The sequence below is a fragment of the Myxine glutinosa genome, chromosome 6 (genome assembly GCF_964187855.1).
Source record: "Myxine glutinosa chromosome 6, kmMyxGlut1.1, whole genome shotgun sequence".
NCBI classification, from domain to species: domain Eukaryota; kingdom Metazoa; phylum Chordata; class Myxini; order Myxiniformes; family Myxinidae; genus Myxine; species Myxine glutinosa.
The window spans coordinates 127069177-127091982 of NC_136266.1; the positions used below are offsets into that span (position 1 = coordinate 127069177).

The window sequence follows — 22806 nt, forward strand, 5'->3', positions numbered from 1 at the left end:
TTTGGCGATAAATATTTCAATACCTGGCGATTTTGACTATAAATATTTCAATAGTTGGCTATTTTGGCAATACATATTTCAATACTTGGCTATTTTGGCTATAAATATTTCAATATTTGGCTATTTTGGCGATAAATATTTCAATACTTGGCTATTTTGGCCATAAATATTTCAATATTTGGCTATTTTGGCAATAAATATTTCAATGTTTGACTATTTTGCCAATACATGTTTCAATATTTGACTATTTTGGCAATAAATATTTCAATATTTGGCTATTTTGGCAATAAATATTTCAATATTTGGCTATTTTTGCAATAAATATTTCAATATTTGGCTATTTTGGCAATAAATATTTCAATATTTGGCTATTTTGGAAATAAAGTTTTCAATATTTATCTATTTTGGTGATAAATATTTTAATATTTGGCTATTTTGGAAAATAAATATTTCAATATTTGGCTATTTTGGTGATAAATATTTCAATATTTGGCTATATTGGTGATACATTTTTCAATATTTGGCTATTTTGGTGATAAATATTTTAATATTTGGCTAGTTTGGCAATAAATATTTCAATATTTGCCTATTTTGCCAATAAATATTTCAATATTTGGCTATTTTGCCAATAAATATTTCAATATCTGGCTATTTTGGCAATCAGTATTTCAATATTTTTATTGTTGCAATCATTATTTCAACATTTGGCTATTTTGCCAATAAATATTTCAATATTTGGCTATTTTGACAATAAATATTTCAATCTATATAATAATAGCATAAGGACTCGAATTTGTTATCCCATTTACGCCGCACCCAGTGACCCGATGCCCACGGCACTAATGGATTTACGATCTACGAACCACGCTCTTTGTTTATCACGTACAGACATACTCGAAAAATCTGAATTAGCCGACGTTGGGGCCCAAAAGCATCCGATTAACTGCCGATACGACGCCATCTTACGACGCCATCTTATTGGTGTCTGCTGGGTGAAGGCAAAGCAAGCCGTCTGCTGATTGGACAGTCGAAGGCGACAGCAAGCCATCCACTGAGTGGACAATCCCAGAGTGGTGCTACACCGATTCCTATTACGAATCCATTCATTTTTCAAAAGTATATCATAGCGTTGTCATTTAAGTAGATTGCAATAAATACGTTGTTCATATATGCACTCTTCATTCTCATCTTTCTTCCTAACTCTTGCTCGGACAAGCAAATCCCCTATGCCATCCATAATGGTACACTCTATCCATACACCACATCCTCCCTTCCGTGGATGTTCCACGGGTTTCGGCTAGTATTTGACTATTTTGGCAATAAATATTTCAATATTTGTCCATTTTGACAATAAATATTTCAATATTTGGCAATTTTGGCAATAAATAGTTCAATATTTGGCTATGTTGGCAATAAATATTTCAATAATTACCCTTTAGATTCTGCAGGGTAATTCTAAAGGGTAATTCAAAAGTGTAATTCTAAAGTGCATTTCTGAAGGGTAATTCTAAAGTGTAATTCTAAAGGGTAATTCTAAAGTGTAATCCTAAAGTGTAATTTGAAAGTGTAATTATTTGGTATTTTGTAATTTTTGTAATTACTGGCTATTTTGCCAATAAATATTTCAATATTTACCATTTAGACTCTAAAGGGTGATTCTGAAGGGTAATTCTACAGGGTGATTTGGCAATCATCAATAAATTGTGTGTAAACGGTAATTCTAAAGTGTAATTCCAAAGTGTAATTCTAAAGTGCAATTGTAAAGTGTAATTGTAAAGTGCATTTGAAAAGCGTAATTCTAAAGTGTAATTCTAAAGTGTAATTCCAAATTGTAATTCTAAAGTGTAATTCTAAAGTGTAAATCTAAAGTGTAATTATTTGGTATTTTGTAATTTTTGTAATTATTGGCTATTTTGCCAATAAATATTTCAATATTTACCCTTTAGATTCGAAAGGGTAATTCTAAAGTGCAATTCTAAAGGGTAATTCCAAAGTGTAATTCTAAAGTGTAAATCTAAAGTGTAATTATTTGGTATTTTGTAATTTTTGTAATTATTGGCTATTTTGCCAATAAATATTTCAATATTTACCCTTTAGATTCGAAAGGGTAATTCTAAAGTGCAATTCTAAAGGGTAATTCCAAAGTGTAATTCTAAAATGTAATTCTAAAGTGTAATTCTAAAATGTAATTCTAAAGTGTAATTCTAAAGGATAATTCAAAAGGGTAATTCTGAAGTGTAATTCTAAAGTGTAATTCTAAAGTGTAATTCTAAAGTGTAATTCTAAAGTGTAATTCTATAGTGTAATTCTAAAGTGTAATTCTAAAGTGTAATTCTAAAGTGTAATTCCAAAGGATAATTCGAAAGTGGCATTCTAAAGTGTAATTCTAAAGGGTAATTCTAAAGTGTAATTCTAAAGTGTAATTCTAAAGTGTAATTCTAAAGTGTAATTCTAAAGTGTAATTCTAAAGTGTAATTCTAAAGTGTAATTCTAAAGTGTAATTCTAAAGTGTAATTCTAAAGTGTAATTCTAAAGTGTAATTCTAAAGTGTAATTCCAAAGGATAATTCTAAAGTGTAATTCTAAAGGGTAATTCTAAAGTGTAATTCTAAAGTGTAATTCTAAAGAGTAATTCTAAAGAGTAATTCTAAATGGTAATTCTAAAGTGTAATTCTAAAGTGTAGTTCTAAAGTGTAATTCTAAAGTGTAGTTCTAAAGTGTAATTCTAAAGTGTAATTCTAAAGAGTAATTCTAAAGAGTAATTCTAAAGTGTAATTCTAAAGTGTAATTCTAAATGGTAATTCTAAAGTGTAATTCTAAAGTGTAATTCTAAAGTGTAATTCTAAAATGTAATTCTAAAGTGTAATTCTAAAGAGTAATTCTAAAGTGTAATTCTAAAGTGTAATTCTAAAGTGTAATTCTAAAGTATAGTTCTAAAGTGTAATTCTAAAGTGTAATTCTAAAGTGTAATTCCAAAGTGTAATTCTAAAGTGTAATTCTAAAGTGTAATTCTAAAGTGTAATTCTAAAGTGTAATTTGAAAGTGTAATTCTAGTGTAATTCCAAAATGTAATTCTAAAGAGTAATTCTAAATGGTAATTCTAAAGTGTAATTCTAAGGTGTAATTCTAAAGTGTAATTCTAGTGTAATTCTAAAGTGTAATTCTCAAGGGTAATTCTAAAGAGTAATTCTAAATGGTAATTCTAAAGTGTAATTCTAAAGTGTAGTTCTAAAATGTAATTCTAAAGTGTAATTCTAGTGTAATTCCAAAGTGTAATTCTAAAGTGTAATTCGAAAGTGTAATTCGAAAGTGTAATTCTAAAGTGTAATTCTAAAGTGTAATTCTAAAGTGTAATTCTAAAGTGTAATTCGAAAGTGTAATTCTAAAGTGTAATTCGAAAGTGTAATTCGAAAGTGTAATTCTAAAGTGTAATTCTAAAGTGTAATTCTAAAGTGTAATTCTAAAGTGTAATTCTAAAGTGTAATTCTAAAGTGTAATTCTAAAGTGCAATTCTAAATGTAATTCTAAAGTGTAATTCTAAAGTGTAATTCTAGTGTAATTCGAAAGTGTAATTCGAAAGTGTAATTCTAAAGTGCAATTCTAAAGTGTAATTCTAAAGTGTAATTCTAAAGTGTAATTCTAAAGTGTAATTCTAAAGTGTAATTCTAAAGTGTAATTCTAAAGTGCAATTCTAAATGTAATTCTAAAGTGTAATTCTAAACGGTAATACTAAACGGTAATTCTAAAGTGTAATTCTAGTGTAATTCTAAAGGGTAATTCTAAAGTGTAATTCTGAACTGTAATTCTAAACGGTAATTCTAAAGTGTAATTCTAAACTGTAATTCTAAACTGTAATTCTAAAGTGTAATTCTGAAGTGTAATTCTAAAGTGGCATTCTAAAGTGTAATTATAAAGTGTAATGATAAAGTGTAATTCTAAAGTGTAATTCTAAAGTGTAATTCTAAAGTGGAATTCTAAAGTGGCATTCTAAAATGTAATTCTAAACTGTAATTATAAAGTGTAATTATAAAATGTAATTTTAAAGTGTAATTCTAAAGTGTAATTCTAAAGTGGCATTCTAAAGTGTAATTGTCCCCCGTTGCACAGCGGAGCGAAAGGGGGACTATGGTTTTCCCCTCCGTCCGTGTGTCTATCCGTCCGTCCGTCCGTGCGTGCGGGTGTGCGTGCAGGCATGCGGGCGTGCGTGCGTGCGTGCGTGCATAAGCGAAGGACCGCATTTGAATTTGTTGTGTGGGTGCAACCCACTTCAAAATCAAAGATGGCCGCCGCTATGTATGTCTGATGCCATGTATGTCTGAACCTTGTGAGATGAATATCTTGAAAAATAAGCGAAGTACCAACTTCTAATCTGGTGTGTGGGTGTATGTCGGCATAAGGAAGGAAGCTTTTGAAAATTGGGTCGCGACGTCAAAATCCAAGATGGCCGTCGCCATGTATGTCTGAATCTTGTGAGATGAATATCTTGAAAAATAAGCGAAGTACCAACTTCTAATTTGGTGTGTGGGTGTATCTCGGCACAAGGAAGAACGTTATTGAAAATTCGGTCGCCACGTCAAATCAAAGATGGCCGCCACCATATACATGTCTGAAACTTGTGAGCGAAATATCTCGAAAAATAAGCAAAGTACCAACTTCTAATCTGGTGTGTGGGTGGATGTAGGCACAAGGAAGAACGCTGTTTAAAAGGTCGCCACGTCAAAATCCAAGATGGCCGCCGCCATGTATGTCTGAACCTTGTGAGATGAATATCTTGAAAAATAAGCGATGTACCAACTTCTAATTTGGTGTGTGGGTGTACCTCGGCATATGGAAGAACGCTGTTGAAAATTGGGTCGCCAAGTCAAAATCCAAGATGGCCGCCACCATATATATGTCTAAACCTTGTGAGCGAAATATCTCAAAAAATAAGCAAAGTACCAACTTATAATCTGGTGTGTGGCTGTATCTAAGCACAAGGGAGAACGCTGATTTAAAATTGGGTCGCCACGTCAAAATCCAAGATGGCCACCGCCATGTATGTCTGAACCTTGTGAGATGAATATCTTGAAAAATAAGTGAAGTACCAACTTCTAATTTGGTGTGTCGGTGTATTTCGGCATAAGGAAGAAGGCTATTGGAAATTGGGTCGCCACGTCAAAATCCAAGATGGCCGCCACCATATATATGTCTGAACCTTGTGAGCGAAATATCTTGAAAAATAAGCGAAGTACCAACTTCTAATCTAGTGTGTGGGTGTATCTAGGCACAAGCAAGAAGGCTGTTTAAAATTGGGTCGCCACGTCAAATTCCAAGATGGCCGCCGCCATGTATGTCTGAACCTTGTGAGATGAATATCTTGAAAAATAAGCGAAGTACCAACTTCTAATTTGGTGTGTGGGTGTATCTCGGCATAAGGAAGAACGCCATTGAAAATTGGTTCGCCATGTCAAACTCCAAGATGGCCGCCACCATATATATGTCTGAACCTTGTGAGTGAAATATCTTGGAAAATAAGCAAAGTACCAACTTCTAATCTGGTGTTTGGGTGTATCTAGGCACAAGGAAGAACGCTCTTGAAAATTGGGTCGCCACGTCAAAATCCAATATGGCCGCCGCCATGTATGTCTGAACCTTGTGAACGGAATATCTTGAAAAACAAGCATTCTGAGTATTGCGCTGCAATACATGTCCCCTACCAAAGTTCAAAGTGCCATAACTTTGTCAAAAATGATCGAATATGCAAATTTATGCACGGTTGATGCTGGTTTTCAAACTTGATCTGAGGTATGCTGAGACACATGTGTGTCACGCCTCGCCTCGTTGATAAGCCCGCAAGGTTGCTCCGTTGAGCGGCCTGCACGTATTGCACTGTGTGAATTATATAAATTATTACCAACTCACGGTCTGAGGTACTAGCGATTCAAGAGATATCCATTTTTCTTTATGGCACATTGGAGAAGCCAATGCGAGGTTTCTTCTTCCTCAGCTTGGCCCAACTCTGTCAAATGCAATCGATTTTAAAAAGTCAGAATTTGACAAAATCTGTTTTATTCGTTTGTTAATATACCTCAGCTATTGACAAATCTTAAATTAGAATTTTATTTGAGGTTAAAATGACCACGACAGGTCGTGTCCAACGATGCTTTCAGTCTGTACACGTGTAGTGATAAATAATTAAATCCGCACAACTGCCGCGTCTTCTTCTTCACGCAATAACAAATTCTAGCTTCCAGATCGTACATCCAATCATCTTCAAATTTTGCACACTTGTTACACTTCATGACTTCTACTATAGTATGAAGTTTCACGTCTATCAAAAAAGCGATTCAAAAGATATCCATTTTTAAATAATATTTTCGTTTAATTAACGATATCTGCCAAACCACGTGAGCTATCGCAAATTCCAAAGAGACATTTTAGTAGACTGACATGCGGAACAGATCAGTGAAGTTTCCCCTCGATTGGATCAAAAATGAGGGAGGGGCTCGGTTTTAAAGGTACATGCTTAAAAACGTCATAACTCTGAAACCATGTGACGCATGACGTCATGCTCGCCGTCTTTTTTGTTCGCCACGGGTATGCGATTCTGCCTGCAAAGTTTGGCCTCGATCTGTTCAGCCGTTGCAGAGAAAAGGGGTTTTCGTGTTTTCACGAAAAACAATATGGCGCCCGAACCACGTGACCTGTGACGTCGTAATTACCAGTAAAATATTCTACAGACCGAGTCCCTCCTATGGTGAAAATTTGATCTCAATCGGTCCAATTATTGCAGAGAAAATCTTTTTTAAAGGAAATTAAAACTTAAAATGGCACTGAGTTAAGGTTCATCAGAATTATCAGAATTCCCAAAGTTCAAAGTGCCATAACTTTGTCAAAAATGATCGAAACGTCGTGAAGTTCGAACCTGATCTGTAACTTATCATGAGGAAACGATGTGCCAAGTTTGAAATCATTAGCATTAAGTGTTTAGAAAAAAAGTCCGGAAAACTGTTCTTTGCGTGACGGACTGACGGACTGACGGACGGAGAGACGGAGGGACGGCGTGCAAACCTATAGTCCCCTCCGGTGTACACCGGCAGGGGACTAATAAGCGAGGTACCAACTTCTAATCTGGTGTGTGGGTGTATCTCGGCATAAGGAAGAACGCTATTGGAAATTGGGTCGCCACGTCAAAATCCAAGATGGCCGCCGCCATGTATGTCTGAACCTTGTGAGATGAATATCTTGATAAATAAGCGAAGTACCAACTTCTAATTTGGTGTGTGGGTGTATCTCGGCATAAGGAAGAACGCTATTGGAAATTGGGTCGCCACGTCAAAATCCAAGATGGCCGCCGCCATGTATGTCTAAACCTTGTGAGCGAAATATCATATCATAGCATGTTTTCTGCGACTTCCACTTTGTCAACTCACATCACTTCACCGACGGGGGACCAAGGTGTAACGCTTGTCTGAAGTGTAATTCTAAATGTAATTCTAAAGTGTAATTCTAAATGTAATTCTAAAGTGGAATTCTAAAGTGTAATTCTAAATGTAATTCTAAATGTAATTCTGAAGTGTAATTCAAAAGTGTAATTCTAAAGTGTAATTCTAAAGTGTAATTCTAAAGTGTAATTCTAAAGTGTAATTCTAAAGTGTAATTCTCAAGTGTAATTCCAAAGGGTAATTCTAAATGTAATTCTAAATGTAATTCTAAAGTGTAATTCTAAAGTGTAATTCTAAATGGTAATTCTAAATGTAATTCTAAAGTGCAATTCTAAAGTGTAATTCTAAATGTAATTCTAAATGTAATTCTAAAGTGTAATTCTAAAGTGTAATTCTAAAGTGTAATTCTAAAGTGTAATTCTAAATGTAATTCTAAAGTGTAATTCTAAATGTAATTCTAAATGTAATTCTAAAGTGCAATTCTAAAGTGTAATTCTAAATGTAATTCTAAAGTGTAATTCTAAAGTGTAATTCTAAAGTGTAATTCTAAATGTAATTCTAAAGTGTAATTCTAAAGTGTAATTCTAAAGTGTAATTCTAAAGTGTAATTCTAAATGTAATTCTAAAGTGTAATTCTAAAGTGTAATTCTAAATGTAATTCTAAAGTGTAATTCTATAGTGTAATTCTAAAGTGTAATTCTAAAGTGTAATTCTAAATGTAATTCTAAAGTGTAATTCTATAGTGTAATTCTAAAGTGTAATTCTAAAGTGTAATTCTAAAGAGTAATTCTATAGTGTAATTCGAATGTGCAATTCTAAAGTGTAATTCTAAAGTGTAATTCTAAAGTGTAATTCTAAAGTGTAATTCTAAAGTGTAATTCTAAAGTGTAATTCTAAATGCAATTCTAAAGTGTAATTCTATAGTGTAATTCTAAAGTGTAATTCTAAAGTGTAATTCTAAAGAGTAATTCTATAGTGTAATTCTAAAGTGTAATTCTAAAGAGTAATCCTAAAGTGTAATTCTAAAGTGTAATTCTGAATGTAATTCTAAAGTGTAATTCTATAGTGTAATTCTAAAGTGTAATTCTAAATGTAATTCTAAAGTGTAATTCTATAGTGTAATTCTAAATGTAATTCTTAATGTAATTCTAAATGTAATTCTAAATGTAATTCTAAAGAGTAATTCTATAGTGTAATTCTAAAGTGTAATTCTAAAGTGTAATTCAAAAGTGTAATTCTAAAGTGTAATTCTAAATGTAATTCTAAAGTGTAATTCTAAAGTGTAATTCTAAAGTGTAATTCTAAAGTGTAATTCTAAATGTAATTCTAAAGTGTAATTCTATAGTGTAATTCTAAAGTGTAATTCTAAAGAGTAATTCTATAGTGTAATTCTAAAGTGTAATTCTAAAGAGTAATTCTATAGTGTAATTCTAAAGTGTAATTCTAAAGTGTAATTCTATAGTGTAATTCTAAAGTGTAATTCTAAAGAGTAATTCTAAAGTGTAATTCTAAAGTGTAATTCTAAATGTAATTCTAAAGTGTAATTCTATAGTGTAATTCTAAAGTGTAATTCTAAATGTAATTCTAAAGTGTAATTCTCAATGTAATTCTAAATGTAATTCTAAATGTAATTCTAAATGTAATTCTAAAGTGTAATTCTAAAGTGTAATTCTAAATGTAATTCTAAAGTGTAATTCTAAAGTGTAATTCTAAATGTAATTCTAAATGTAATTCTAAATGTAATTTTAAATGTAATTCTAAAGTGTAATTCTATAGTGTAATTCTAAAGTGTAATTCTAAATGTAATTCTATAGTGTAATTCTAAATGTAATTCTAAATGTAATTCTAAATGTAATTCTAAAGTGTAATTCTAAAGTGTAATTCTAAAGTGTAATTCTAAAGTGTAATTCTCAAGTGTAATTCTAAATGTAATTCTAAATGTAATTCTAAATGTAATTCTAAATGTAATTCTAAAGTGTAATTCTAAATGTAATTCTAAATGTAATTCTAAATGTAATTCTAAATGTAATTCTAAATGTAATTCTAAATGTAATTCTAAAGTGTAATTCTAAAGTGTAATTCTAATGTGCAATTCTAAAGTGTAATTCTAAAGTGTAATTCTAAAGTGTAATTCTAAAGTGTAATTCTGAAGTGTAATTCTGAAGTGTAATTCTAAATGTAATTCTAAAGTGTAATTCTAAAGTGTAATTCTAAAGTGTAATTCTGAAGTGTAATTCTGAAGTGTAATTCTGAAGTGTAATTCTGAAGTGTAATTCTAAAGAGTAATTCTAAAGAGTAATTCTAAAGTGTAATTCTAAAATGTAATTCTAAAGTGTAATTCTAAATGTAATTCTAAAGTGTAATTCTAAATGTAATTCTAAATGTAATTCTGAAGTGTAATTCTAAAGTATAATTCTAAATGTAATTCTAAAGTGTAATTCTAAATGTAATTCTAAAGTGTAATTATAAAGTGTAATTCTAAAGTGTAATTCTAAATGTAATTCTAAAGTGTAATTCTAAATGTAATTCTAAAGTGTAATTCTAAATGTAATTCTAAAGTGTAATTCTAAATGTAATTCTAAAGTGTAATTCTAAATGTAATTCTAAAGTGTAATTCTATAGTGTAATTCTAAATGTAATTCTAAAGTGTAATTCTAAATGTAATTCTAAATGTAATTCTAAATGTAATTCTAAATGTAATTCTAAAGTGTAATTCTAAAGTATAATTCTAAATGTAATTCTAAAGTGTAATTCTAAATGTAATTCTAAATGTAATTCTAAAGTGTAATTCTAAAGTATAATTCTAAATGTAATTCTAAAGTGTAATTCTAAAGTGTAATTCTAAAGTGTAATTCTAAAGTGTAATTCTAAAGTGTAATTCTAAAGTGTAATTCTAAATGTAATTCTAAATGTAATTCTAAAGTGTAATTCTAAAGTATAATTCTAAATGTAATTCTAAAGTGTAATTCTAAAGTGTAATTCTAAAGTGTAATTCTAAATGTAATTCTAAAGTGTAATTCTAAATGTAATTCTAAATGTAATTCTAAAGTGTAATTCTAAAGTATAATTCTAAATGTAATTCTAAAGTGTAATTCTAAATGTAATTCTAAAGTGTAATTCTAAAGTGTAATTCTAAAGTGTAATTCTAAATGTAATTCTAAAGTGTAATTCTAAATGTAATTCTAAAGTGTAATTCTAAATGTAATTCTAAAGTGTAATTCTAAATGTGATTCTAAAGTGTAATTCTAAATGTAATTCTAAAGTGTAATTCTATAGTGTAATTCTAAATGTAATTCTAAAGTGTAATTCTAAATGTAATTCTAAATGTAATTCTAAAGTGTAATTCTAAATGTAATTCTAAATGTAATTCTAAATTGTAATTCTAAATGTAATTCTAAATGTAATTCTAAAGTGTAATTCTAAAGTGTAATTCTAAAGTGTAATTCTAAAGTGTAATTCTAAATGTAATTCTAAATGTAATTCTAAAGTGTAATTCTAAAGTATAATTCTAAATGTAATTCTAAAGTGTAATTCTAAAGTGTAATTCTAAAGTGTAATTCTAAATGTAATTCTAAAGTGTAATTCTAAATGTAATTCTAAATGTAATTCTAAAGTGTAAATCTAAAGTATAATTCTAAATGTAATTCTAAAGTGTAATTCTAAATGTAATTCTAAAGTGTAATTCTAAAGTGTAATTCTAAAGTGTAATTCTAAATGTAATTCTAAAGTGTAATTCTAAATGTAATTCTAAAGTGTAATTCTAAATGTAATTCTAAAGTGTAATTCTAAATGTAATTCTAAAGTGTAATTCTAAATGTAATTCTAAAGTGTAATTCTATAGTGTAATTCTAAATGTAATTCTAAAGTGTCATTCTAAATGTAATTCTAAATGTAATTCTAAAGTGTAATTCTAAATGTAATTCTAAATGTAATTCTAAATTGTAATTCTAAATGTAATTCTAAATGTAATTCTAAAGTGTAATTCTAAAGTGTAATTCTGAAGTGTAATTCTAAAGTGTATTTCTAAATGGTAATTCTCCAGGGTTATTCTAACGGATAGTTTTAGTGGGTTTTGTTTGTTTCCAGGCTTTTCCTATTTCATATTAAAAATTCCAAAATGACCTGCTTCTTTCGGACATGAGTGACATTTTTTTCTGGTGTTAGGAAATCCGTGAGTTGCAGTCGTACTTTGGTAGTTCTGCCCTCCTGGTGGAGGTTGACACTTCACGGAACCTCGATCTGGCGGCTTACTTGGAAGATGTACGTAACCAGTTCCTGGCGCTGGCGATGCGAACCCGTGAGGATGCCAACCAATACTACTCTTTAAAGGTGTGTCCCAGGTTACTCACAAGTCAGGCCTATATAATTTGTAAATGAGGATGGTGCCATAAAATATTGATTGTTATCGATTTTTCATCTGACTATATTGCAATGTCGATGAACGATTGTGTTTGTCCTCATTGTCACTCCATGTTCATTTGAAATGTAGATAAGCTGATGGATTCTTAATTCACCCACAGATACAGGAAATTATGCAAGCTGGTGATAGTCACCAAGCAAATGTGGCTGAAGTTACAAGTGAAATCGGTGAGATGAAGTTAACCTTGCAAGGTGGCATGGCAGAGGTGGATTCTCTGCTCGCTCAGGTGGGGAAAATATGTGTGCGGAGGTCAAATTGTGCTCATTTCCAATTGTGTGTCTGGTGAGTGGATCTTTATTGTCTGCACCGTGAGGTGCACGTGCATACTGTATTTGTAGACATTTTCCTAAGTTGATTGCACACGAGACATCGGTATGGTGAGTTGTGATTGGATATTTAGAATTTGTTTTATGCGCTTTTTTGTTGTTTTTTTTGTATACAAAGTCGAGGCTCGTGTAAGAGCTAACACATACAACAAAAACATAAACAAACACACATAAAACATATAATAAAGGAAGCGGGAGACAAGAGAGGGAGAGAGAGGAAAGCACACAAGCACAACAACAGCAGAGAAATGGACACTACTAGGGCTTTTAGGAAAGAAGTCGGAATTTGAAGAAGGTGGATTTGGGGTGTATTAACAGGGGTAGAAAAGATCAAGGTTTTGGATGGGGGAAGATAAGAGATGGTGGTGATCAGCTGTTTTAAAGACCTGGAGGAAGGAGTGGGATTGAAGAGAGTGAGGGAGTTTGTTCCAGAGGTGGGAGAAAAGGGGAATGAAAAAGCGAAGGAGACCAGAAAGTCTTCATATTGGCAATTTCACAAGAAGAGGGTTGCTGGCAGATCTTGTGCGACCTGTAGGAATATTTGGAGGACAGAGCACAGAGAGAACTGGGGGAGCAAGGCCGGAGCGGAGTCAGTAGAAGACAGAAAGACCACCAACCTGCCTGCAGTGAGAGAGTGAAAGACCCTCAGAATCAGCTTCATCACGGGAGATTCCAATGATTCTAAAGGCCTTCTAAAATGATTCTAAAAGCGTGAAGTCGAGCAAGGTGTGAGGAAGGAGTACCAGCCCAGAGGGGAGAGTAGTATGCCATCAAGCTGCAGATGAAAGCTTTGTATGTGGTGAGTATGAACTGTGGTTGAGTTTTGAAAGCAATGTATGAGTTGGTAATTGGGTACTGGGTCAGTTTCTCTTGGCAATGTTTCCGGTAATGAGTGTTTTGCTAATCCAATCAGAAGGAGACCCAGAGGTCATGGGCGTCGTATAGCTCCAAAAATTGAAATTTCAGAGATAATTGATAAACTTTAAGGTTTTTATGAAGGAAAGATTATTCATGATTTTCATGTTCTTCTGAGATCATGGTTTTTTTTTTTTTTGTATACAAGATCGAGGCTCGTGAAAGAGCTAACATTAATCACACAAAAAGACAAACCGACACACAAAACACAAAAAACAAGGGGAGCGGCAGACAAGATGGGGAGAGAGGGGGAAGGACACAAAAGAGAGGGGGAAGAGGGGGAAGGACACAAACACAACATTTGAGAGCAGGGACATCGGGAGGACTTGGGGGGAGGTGGGAGAGGAATAAAACATATGAACACTGCAAGGACTCTGGGGTGAATTACCGGGGGTAGAAAAGATCAAGGTTTTCGATGGGGGAAGATAAGAGATGGTGGTGAACAGCTGTTTTAAAGACCTGGAGGGAGGAGTGGGATTGAAGGGAGTGGGGGAGTTTGTTCCAGAGGCGGGAGAAAAGGGGAATGAAAGAGTGAAGGTGAGCAGAGAGCCTAGACTTTGGCAGTTTAACCATAAGAGGGTTGCAGGCAGATCTTGTGTGACCTGAAGGAATATTGGGGGGACAGAGCACAGAGAGAGCTGGGGGAGCAAGGCCGGAGAGGAGTCGGTAGAAGACAGAAAGACCACCAACCTGCCTGCGGTGAGTGAGTGAAAGGCCCTCGGAGTTGACTACATCGCAGGAGATTCCAATGATTCTGAAAGCTTTGGCCTCAACAGCGTGAAGCCGAGCAAGGTGTGAGGCAGGAGCACCAGCCCAGAGGGGGGAACAGTATTCCATTGAGCTGCGGATGAAAGCCTTGTATGTGGTGAGGAGCTCAGGTGTGCCAAGGAAGGACTTTGCACGACGGAGGATGCCCAGTCGGCGACTGGCTTTGGAGGCCAGCTTGGAAATGTGGTTTTCCCAAGAAAGATCATGGCAGATAGTGAGACCCAAAAGCTTGAGCGACAGAACTTCTTGGAGAGGATTGTTGAGAAAGTAGATGGGAGAGTTGTCCAGTCGGTCCTTTCGGAGAGACATAGTGAGAGTGTGAGATTTGTCAGGATTGAAAGACATGTTCCACTTTTTTGACCAGTCTGTGATTTTGTCCACGTCTGCAGAGAATGAGGAGGCTGCAGACTGCCGATCTGAGGGATAAGGAATGGAGCGACAGCGAGTAGAGTCATCAGCAAAGAGATAGAGAGGATTTTCAAGAGAGTCAGAGAGATCATTGATGAAGACCAGAAAAAGCACAGGGCCCAGAACACTACCTTGGGGAACTCCAGCCTGAACAGGAAGAGGAGATGAGAGAAACCCATTCAGGGCCACACGTTGACTACGACCAGAGAGGAAGTCCGCCAGCCATGCGTGGAGATTTCCATGGATACCAAAGGAGGAGAGTTTGGTGAGCAGAGCAGGGTGCCAGACCGTATCGAAGGCACGTGAAATGTCAAGGGAGACAGCTCTAATTTCCTGTTTGGCGTTGAGGACCTCCATCCATTGTTGAGAAAGCAGAAGCAGCATGTCCAGAGTAGAGTGACCAGGTCTGAAACCAAATTGATGATCAGAGATCAAGCCATTGGAGAAGACGAAAGATTTAATATCTGAAGCAATGATGGATTCCATGACTTTGCTGATAATTGGGAGAAGGCTGATTGGTCTGTAGTTGCTGGGATCTGTTTTTGCACCTTTTTTGTGCAAAGCGGTGATGTTGGCTGATTTCCAAGCAGATGGCAGATGACCTTGAGCAAAAGAGAGGGTGAAGAGAACAGAAAGAGGGAGTGAAAGAGCAGAAGAACAGGATTTTAGGACCCGTGGGCTGATGCCATCAGGTCCAGTTGCAGAATCAGAGTCGAGGGTTGACAGAAACTTTTCCACCTTGTCAGGAGGAAAGGACACAGAGTCCAGGAGCAGCTGGGTACGACTGGGTATGGTGGGTACAGAGAGGGATGGGTTTGGGACACAAGATTTAGAGGCAAACACAGAGTTGAGGCATTCAGCTTTTTCATGTGCGGAGTCAGCCGTTAAGCCGTTTGAGGTGAGGGAGGGGGTGGAGGGGGAACAAACACCAGAAACAGATTTGACCAGACACCACCAGGATTTGGAAGAGGGAGACAGATAAGAGAGTTCGGTCTTGAGAATGGTGAGATATTGTTTCCTGGCTCTCCTGAGGGTGGACACACACTTGTTTCGGGCTTTGTGAAAGGAAATGAGATTTCCTTCCGTTGGATTTGCTTTCCAGGAGACGAAAGCAAGTTGTTTCAGGGCAACAGCCTCACCACAAGATTCCGTGTACCATGGACGGGAGGAAGGGTATGACAACTGAAGATGAGATGGGATAAATCTGTGCATGAGAGAGAGCAATTTACTTTGAAAGAATTCCCAGGATGAGTTGATGTCAGAGGCGGTAGAGATGGGAGACCAGTCCAGATGATTGATGGCTGCTTGAAGACCGTGCCAGTTGGCCTGAGTGAAATGCCAGACTCGTCGACGCTGAGGAGGCTCTCTGAGAATGGTCAGAGAGATGTCCACTTTGACAAGCACATGATCAGATGAGCCGATTGGAGCAGAAGAAGAGCAGCAGACATTTTCAGGGAAGTTTGTCATAACCAAATCCAGAAGAGAAGATGCTCCGTTGACTGAGATCCGGGTCGGGAAATTGACAGATTGTGTCAGTCCCAGTGAGTCGCAGAAGTCCTTTGCTGAAGAGCCATGGCTGTTGAGAGAGGTACCCACACCCAGCCAACTGGCATGGTGACAATTGAAATCACCACATATGAGGAAGAGAGAGTTGGGATGGGTAGATAGAAGTTGGTCCATATTATCAGACAGTGAGATGTAGATGGAGTCATCGCTGTTTGGTGGACGGTACAACACACATATGAACAAAAGGTGGGAGCGAAGGGAAAGCCGTAGCCAAAGGTATTCCTGGGGGTGAGGTGGAGAGAGGGCAGTGGAGGGCGAGTGAGGAAGAGAGTTTTTTATAAAGATAGCAACCCCACCTCCAGGACGAGGCTCAGGTCTATCATACCGGAGGAGGGAGTAACCTGGGAGAGATACCAAGGCATCAGAGACATCATGAAGGAGGAAAGTTTCTGTTAAGCAGATCACATCTGGTTTGTCAGAAGCAACCTGTATGGAGAGGTCAGTCAAGTTTGAGCGAAGGCCCCGGATGTTTGAGGTCCATACCGTTAATAAAGAGGAAGGGGGAGCATCGGGTCCAGAACAGGGGGGGGGGAGGGGTAGGGTAAGATGTGGAAGAGGAGGAAGAGGTAGGGAGAGCTGTTGAAGATGTGTCAGAGATTTCAGAGATTTCAGAATAGCTTGGAGAAAGGGAAGAATGGGGCGGACAAAAGGTTTGATGGAGATTGGGTGAGGCACAGTGAGGTGTTATTTGAGGAGGGGGAAGAGCGAGGCAGAAGGTTTGGGGAGATGAAGGTGCAAGTTGGAAGGGGGAAGAAGCAGGGAGGATGCTTTGAGGAGGAGGGGTGAGAGGGGAGTCTAGGAGGGGAGGAGCGAGGGAGAGTCTCGGAGGGGAGGGGTGTGGGGGGAGTTTAGAAGGGAGGGGAGGGAAGGGGCAAGGGGGGAGATTTGAAAGGGATGGGTGATGGGGAGGATTTGGAGGGGAGGGGTGAGATTGGATTTTGAAAAGTGTACGATTCATGGGAAACGAACATTTTTTGCAAAATGAGTTTGAGACCTTCGAGTCAAAAATACGTTTGAGGACACTGGAGGAGGGGTGGAGTTCTGGATAGTTTAGGGAATGTAGAAAGGAGGAACTGTAAGAGATGGTATTATATATATTATTTGGAATGAATAGATTTGGTGAGCAAGACGAAAGCATCCTTTTGTAGGAAAAGAAGAAAAGGGTGTTATAATATATGAGAGAAAATAGTTGTTCAGGGGAGAGATTATACATTTCTAACCGCGTGATCGCGAACGAAGAACGAATGAACAAAAAGAACAACAAATAAACGAATAAGACCTGGGAAGGAAATATTTTTTTGGGGTTTTTTTTTTTTTTTTTTTTTGAGAGTGGAGATATTAAACAAGGAGGTACGGGGTGAACGACTGGGACGAAACAGAGAACGAAAATAATTTCAGCGCATTCGACGAATCGCTGAGAGAAAAACAAAACCACAAGGCCGGAGACGGTACGGTAGTCTAAGCCTACGAGTACAAGGCCGCAGAATACTCGATACCATTACCCGACGATTGTGTATACATGTACGAAAAATTAGCACCGAAAATTTTCCAAAAGATACGCTATAGGTGCACACACCGAAAGATAGATACAGTCTCGACAAAAACACGATCGTGAAAGATCATTTAGCTTCGAGAGCGTGAGCGCATGGAACAGCTTCGAAAAGACGTGACCTCGCCGTGATCTCGCGAGATCTCCCTCGCCGAGAATCCAGATTCAATGTTCCAAACAAGTCTTAGCTAATATTCTCCGGAGTTTACCAGGTTCATATGATATGTGTTCGTTTTTGATTGAAGCTTTTTGTAGTAGGATTCTTACAAAGAAGTCTCATCCCAAAGTTAATGGGATCCACGTGTTCTTAATTTGTGGTTTTTGTAGTAAACAGGTAGATAAGCTTGAACTTCATTCTATTTTAGGGATACTAGTATAGAGAATTTATTACCCAATAAAGTTAGGGAGTGAACCCCATTAAAGATTGATTTCAAACTCACTAAGACCATAGGATGATCCTTATTCAATTACCGTAAATTTCTTAAAACTCTTAGTACAGATATGGTAAAGGACATTTTGGACACTGACTGTGCATGTTCGTCTTTCCCCTTTTTTGTATGGTCCTTGTGGACACATAGTGTCTGGGGATTTGAATATTATTAGTAACAGTGAAATTAGGGATCTGATGAAAATGGGAGCCAAATACTCAACCAACTCAATACTCAACCAAACACTCATAAAGGGAAGCAGTAACTCAACCTTGGAGCTGCATTAGGCCTTCAATCGTAGATTCTGTCTCTAATTTTGTGAACAAAATGTGCACCAAGTTTAAGTTATCTGTAAACGGTTTCAATGCACAGTTTAACAGAGTTGTGGAAGCCCTGGAAAATAGGATTAAGTTTTTAGTAGTCGGGACTTGCTTTCACTGGGTTGGTCTAAAACGGTGTTGAACAAGCCGAGTGTTCAAAAGGATATTCGGGATCTGAATGAAAGATTCGTCATAGCTCCAGCGGATAAGGCTGCTAATACTTTTGTTGTGGTTTGTAAAAAGTTTTATGTGGAGGTTTTATTAAGAGATTTAGGCATCGATACGGTTACTTTCACTAGTACAGGAAATAGCATATATGTTCCTTGCCATAAGTCGCTCCAGGATATTATCTCTGAGCATAAGGAAGTTTTAATTAATAACTTCAGTATTAAATGTAAAGAGATGAATCGTCGTATTCCTCGGCTTTTCTAGTTCCCAAAGCTTCATAAGAACCCATACAAGTGTACGTTTATAGCGGGTGTCAGGCAATGTACCACCAAACCGTTCAGGAAATATTGTTTGGCAATTGAGAAGAATTCTGGTGTTAACACTTTCTGGAGCATTAATTCTACTTTGGAGTTCTTAGATAGGATTTGATGCCTCAATATCAAGACAGTTGAGGTTTTTGATTTTTCGACTTTAATATATACAAATTTGGATCTAGGACAAGTAAGGGATTCACTCACTCTTCAAAGTAATTGATATTATGGTTTGGAATGGTAATATTATGGTTTGGGGCAGCTTTGCTGCATCAGGGCCTGGGCAGATCATCATCTTTGAATCCACGATGAATTCTTCATTGTACCAGAGGGTGCTTCAGGATAATGTCAGGCACATCTGTTGGAAAGTTGAAGCTCAACCGAGGGTGGACCTTGCAACATGACAATGACCCTAAAGATGCCAGAAAATCCACCAAGAAATGGCTGAAAAGAAAGAAATGGAGGGTTCTGGAATGGCCAAGTCAAAGCCCAGATCTAAATCCCATCGAGATGTTGTGGGGGGGTTTGAAACGAGCTGTGCATGCAAGAAACCCCTCAAACATCGCACAGTTGAAAGAATTCTGCATGGAGGAGTGGGCAAAAATTTCTCCCAGTCGATGTCAGAGACTGGTAGACAGTTATAAGAAATGCCTACTTGAGGTTGTTTCTGCCAAAGGGGGCAATACCACCTATTAGAGCCAAGGGTGTACTTACTTTTTCACGTGACGGTATATCTACAGTCACGTGAAAAAGTAATTACACCCCATGTAATGTTTTGACTTTTTCAACATATTTCAACATACAGCTATTTGATCTTCATTTCAACAATATTGATAGATGAAGGTGATATAATATAACAAATCTCATGAAACATTTACATTTTGTAGTCCATTGTATAATTTAAATAAACATAAATGCAAATTTCACATGTGGAAAAAGTAAGTACACCGTTGGCTCTAATAGGTGAAATTGCCCCCTTTGGCAGAAAACCTCAAGTAGGCGTTTCTTATAACTGTCTACTCTCTGACATCGACTGGGAGAAATTTTTCCCCACTCCTCCATGCAGAATTCTTTCAGCTGTACGATGTTTGAGGGGTTTCTTGCATGCACAGCTCGTTTCAAATCCCCCCACAACATCTCGATGGGATTTAGATCCGGGCTTTGACTTGGCCATTCCAGAACCCTCCATTTCTTTATTTTCAGCCATTCCTTGGTGGATTTACTGGTATGTTTAGGGTAATTGTCATGTTGCAAGGTCCACCTTCGGTTGAGCTTCAACTTTCCGACAGATGACCTCACATTATACTCAAGCACCCTTTTTTTTTTCTTTTTTTTTTGTATACAGAGTCGAGGCTCGTGAAAGAGCTAACATTTATCAAACAAACAAATCAAACAAACAAGCAAACAAAGCATATAAAAAGGGGAGCAGTCGACAAGATGGGGAGAGAAGGGGAGGAAGCACACAAACACAACATTTGAGAGCAGGGACATCGGGAGATGTGTGGGAGGGAGAGGGCCTGGGGGGTGGCAGGATAGGTATAAAAGGCAAGGACACCAAGGACTTCCAGAAAAGAAGTCGGCACCTCAAAAAAGTGGATTTGGGGTGAAATTAGCGGGGGTAGAAAAGATCAAGGTTTTGGATTGGGGCAGATAAGAGATGGTGGTGAACAGCCGTTTTAAAGACCTGGAGGGAGGAGTGGGATTGAAGACAGTGAGGGAGTTTGTTTCAGAGGCGGGAGAAAAGAGGAATGAAGGAGTGGAGGTGAGCAGAGAGTCTTGATTTTGGCAGTTTAACCATAAGAGGGTTGCAGGCAGATCTTGTGCGACCTGTAGGACTATTTGGGAGACAGAACCCAGAGAGAGCTGGGGGAGCAAGGCCGGAGAGGAGTCGGTAGAAGACAGAAAGACCACCAACCTGCCTGCGGTGAGTAAGTGAAAGGCCCTCGGAGATAGCGTCATCGCGGGAGATTCCAATGATTCTGAACGCTTTGGTTTCAACAGCGTGAAGACGAGCTAGGTGTGAGGCAGGAGCACCAGCCCAGAGGGGAGAGCAGTACTCCATTGAGCTGCGGATGAAAGCCTTGTATGTGGTGAGGTCAGGTGTGCCAAGGAAGGACTTCGCACGACGGAGGATGCCCAGTCGGCGACTGGCTTTGGAGGCCAGCTTGGAAATGTGGTTTTCCCAGGAAAGATCATGGCAGATAGTGAGACCCAAAAGCTTGAGTGACAGAACTTCTTGGAGAGGATTATTCAGAAAGTAGATGGGAGGGTTGTCCAGTCGGTCTTTTCGGAGAGACATCGTAAGAGTGTGAGATTTGTCAGGATTGAAAGACATGTTCCACTTGTTTGACCAGTCTGTGATTTTATCCAGGTCTGCAGAGAGTGAGGAGGCTGCAGACTGCTGATCTGAGGGATGAGGAATGGAGTGGCAGAGAGTGGAGTCATCAGCAAAGAGATAGAGAGGATTTTCAAGAGGGTCAGAGAGATAATTGATTAAGACCAGAAAAAGCACAGGGCCCAGAACACTGCCTTGGGGAACTCCAGCCTGAACAGGAAGAGGAGATGAGAGAAACCCATTCAGGGCCACACGTTGACTACGACGAGAGAGGAAGTCCGCCAGTCATGCGTGGAGATTTCCATGGATACCAAAGGAGGAGAGTTTGGAGAGCAGAGCGGGGTGCCAGACTGTATCGAAGGCATGTGATATGTCGAGGGAGACAGCTCTAATTTCCTGTTTGGCATTGAGGACCTCCATCCATTGTTGAGACAGCAGAAGCACCATGTCCAGAGTAGAGTGACCTGGTCTGAAACCAAATTGATGATCAGAGATCAAGCCATTGGAGAAGAGGAAAGATTTCATATAATAATACATTTATTTATATAGCGCTTTTCAAGAAGGCAATGATGGAATGCTGAATGGTCGAATGCATATCCGAAGCAATGATGGATTCCATGACTTTGCTGATAATTTGGAGAAGGCTGATTGGTCTGTAGTTGCTAGGATCTGTTTTTGCACCTTTTTGTGCAAAGCGGTGATGTTGGCTGATTTCCAAGCAGATGGCAGTTGACCTTGAGCAAAAGAGAGGATGACGAGAACAGAGAGAGGGAGTGAAAGAGTGGAAGAACAGGATTTTTGGACCCGTGGGCTGATGCCGTCAGGTCCAGTTGCAGAATCAGAGTCGAGGGTTGGCAGAAACTTTTCCACCTTGTCAGGAGGAAAGGACACAGAGTCCAGGAGCAGCTGGGTGCGACTGAGTACGGTGGGTACAGAGAGGGATGGGTTTGGGACACAAGATTTAGAGGCAAACACAGAGTTGAGGCATTCAGCTTTTTCACGTGCGGAGTCAGCTGTGTAGCCATTTGAGGTAAGGGAGGGGATGGAGGGGGAACAAACACCAGAAACAGATTTGACCAGATGCCACCAGGATTTGGAAGAGGGAGACAGATAAGAGAGTTCGGTCTTGAGAACGGAGAGATATTGTTTCCTGGCTCTCCTGAGGGTGGACGCACACTTGTTTCGGTTTTTGTGAAAGGAAATGAGATTTCCTTCCGTTGGATTTGTTTTCCAGGAGACGAAGGCAAGTTGTTTCTGGGCAACAGCCTCACCAGAAGATTCCGTGTACCATGGATGGGAGGAAGGGTATGAAAACTGAAGACGAGATGGGATAAGTCTGTGCATGAGAGAGAGAAATTTACTTTGGAAGAATTCCCAGGATGAGTTGATGTCAGAGGCGGTAGAGATGGGAGACCAGTCCAGATGATTGATGGCTGCTTGAAGACCGTGCCAGTTGGCCTGAGTGCAATGCCAGACTGGTCGACGCTGAGCAGGCTCCCTGAGAATGGTCAGAGAGATGTCCACTTTAACAAGCACATGATCAGATGAGCCGATTTGAGCAGAAGAAGAGCAGCAGACATTTTCAGGGAAGTTAGTCATAACCAAGTCCAGAAGAGAAGATGCTCCGTTGACTGAGATCCGGGTCGGGAAATTGACAGATTGTGTCAGTCTCAGTGAGTCGCAGAAGTCCTTTGCTGAGGAGCCATGGCTGGTGAGAGAGGTAGCCACCCCCAGCCAACTGGCATGGTGACAATTGAAATCACCACATATGAGGAAGAGAGAGTTGGGATGAGTCGATAGAAGTTGGTCCATATTATCAGACAGCGAGATGTAGATGGAGTCATCACTGTTTGGTGGACGGTACAACAC

At 37.8% G+C, this 22806-nt stretch overlaps 1 protein-coding gene across 1 annotated transcript in view; it reads left to right on the top strand.

Annotated features, from left to right (window-relative positions):
* Nucleotides 1–22806, top strand: part of LOC137430275 (keratin, type II cytoskeletal 8-like) — a 39746-nt gene that overhangs the window by 8460 nt on the left and 8480 nt on the right. The window contains exons 5-6 of the mRNA XM_068121028.2: nt 11588–11752; nt 11944–12069. Coding sequence (XP_067977129.2) covers nt 11588–11752; nt 11944–12069 — 291 coding nt within the window. The remainder of the gene's footprint in view (nt 1–11587; nt 11753–11943; nt 12070–22806) is intronic.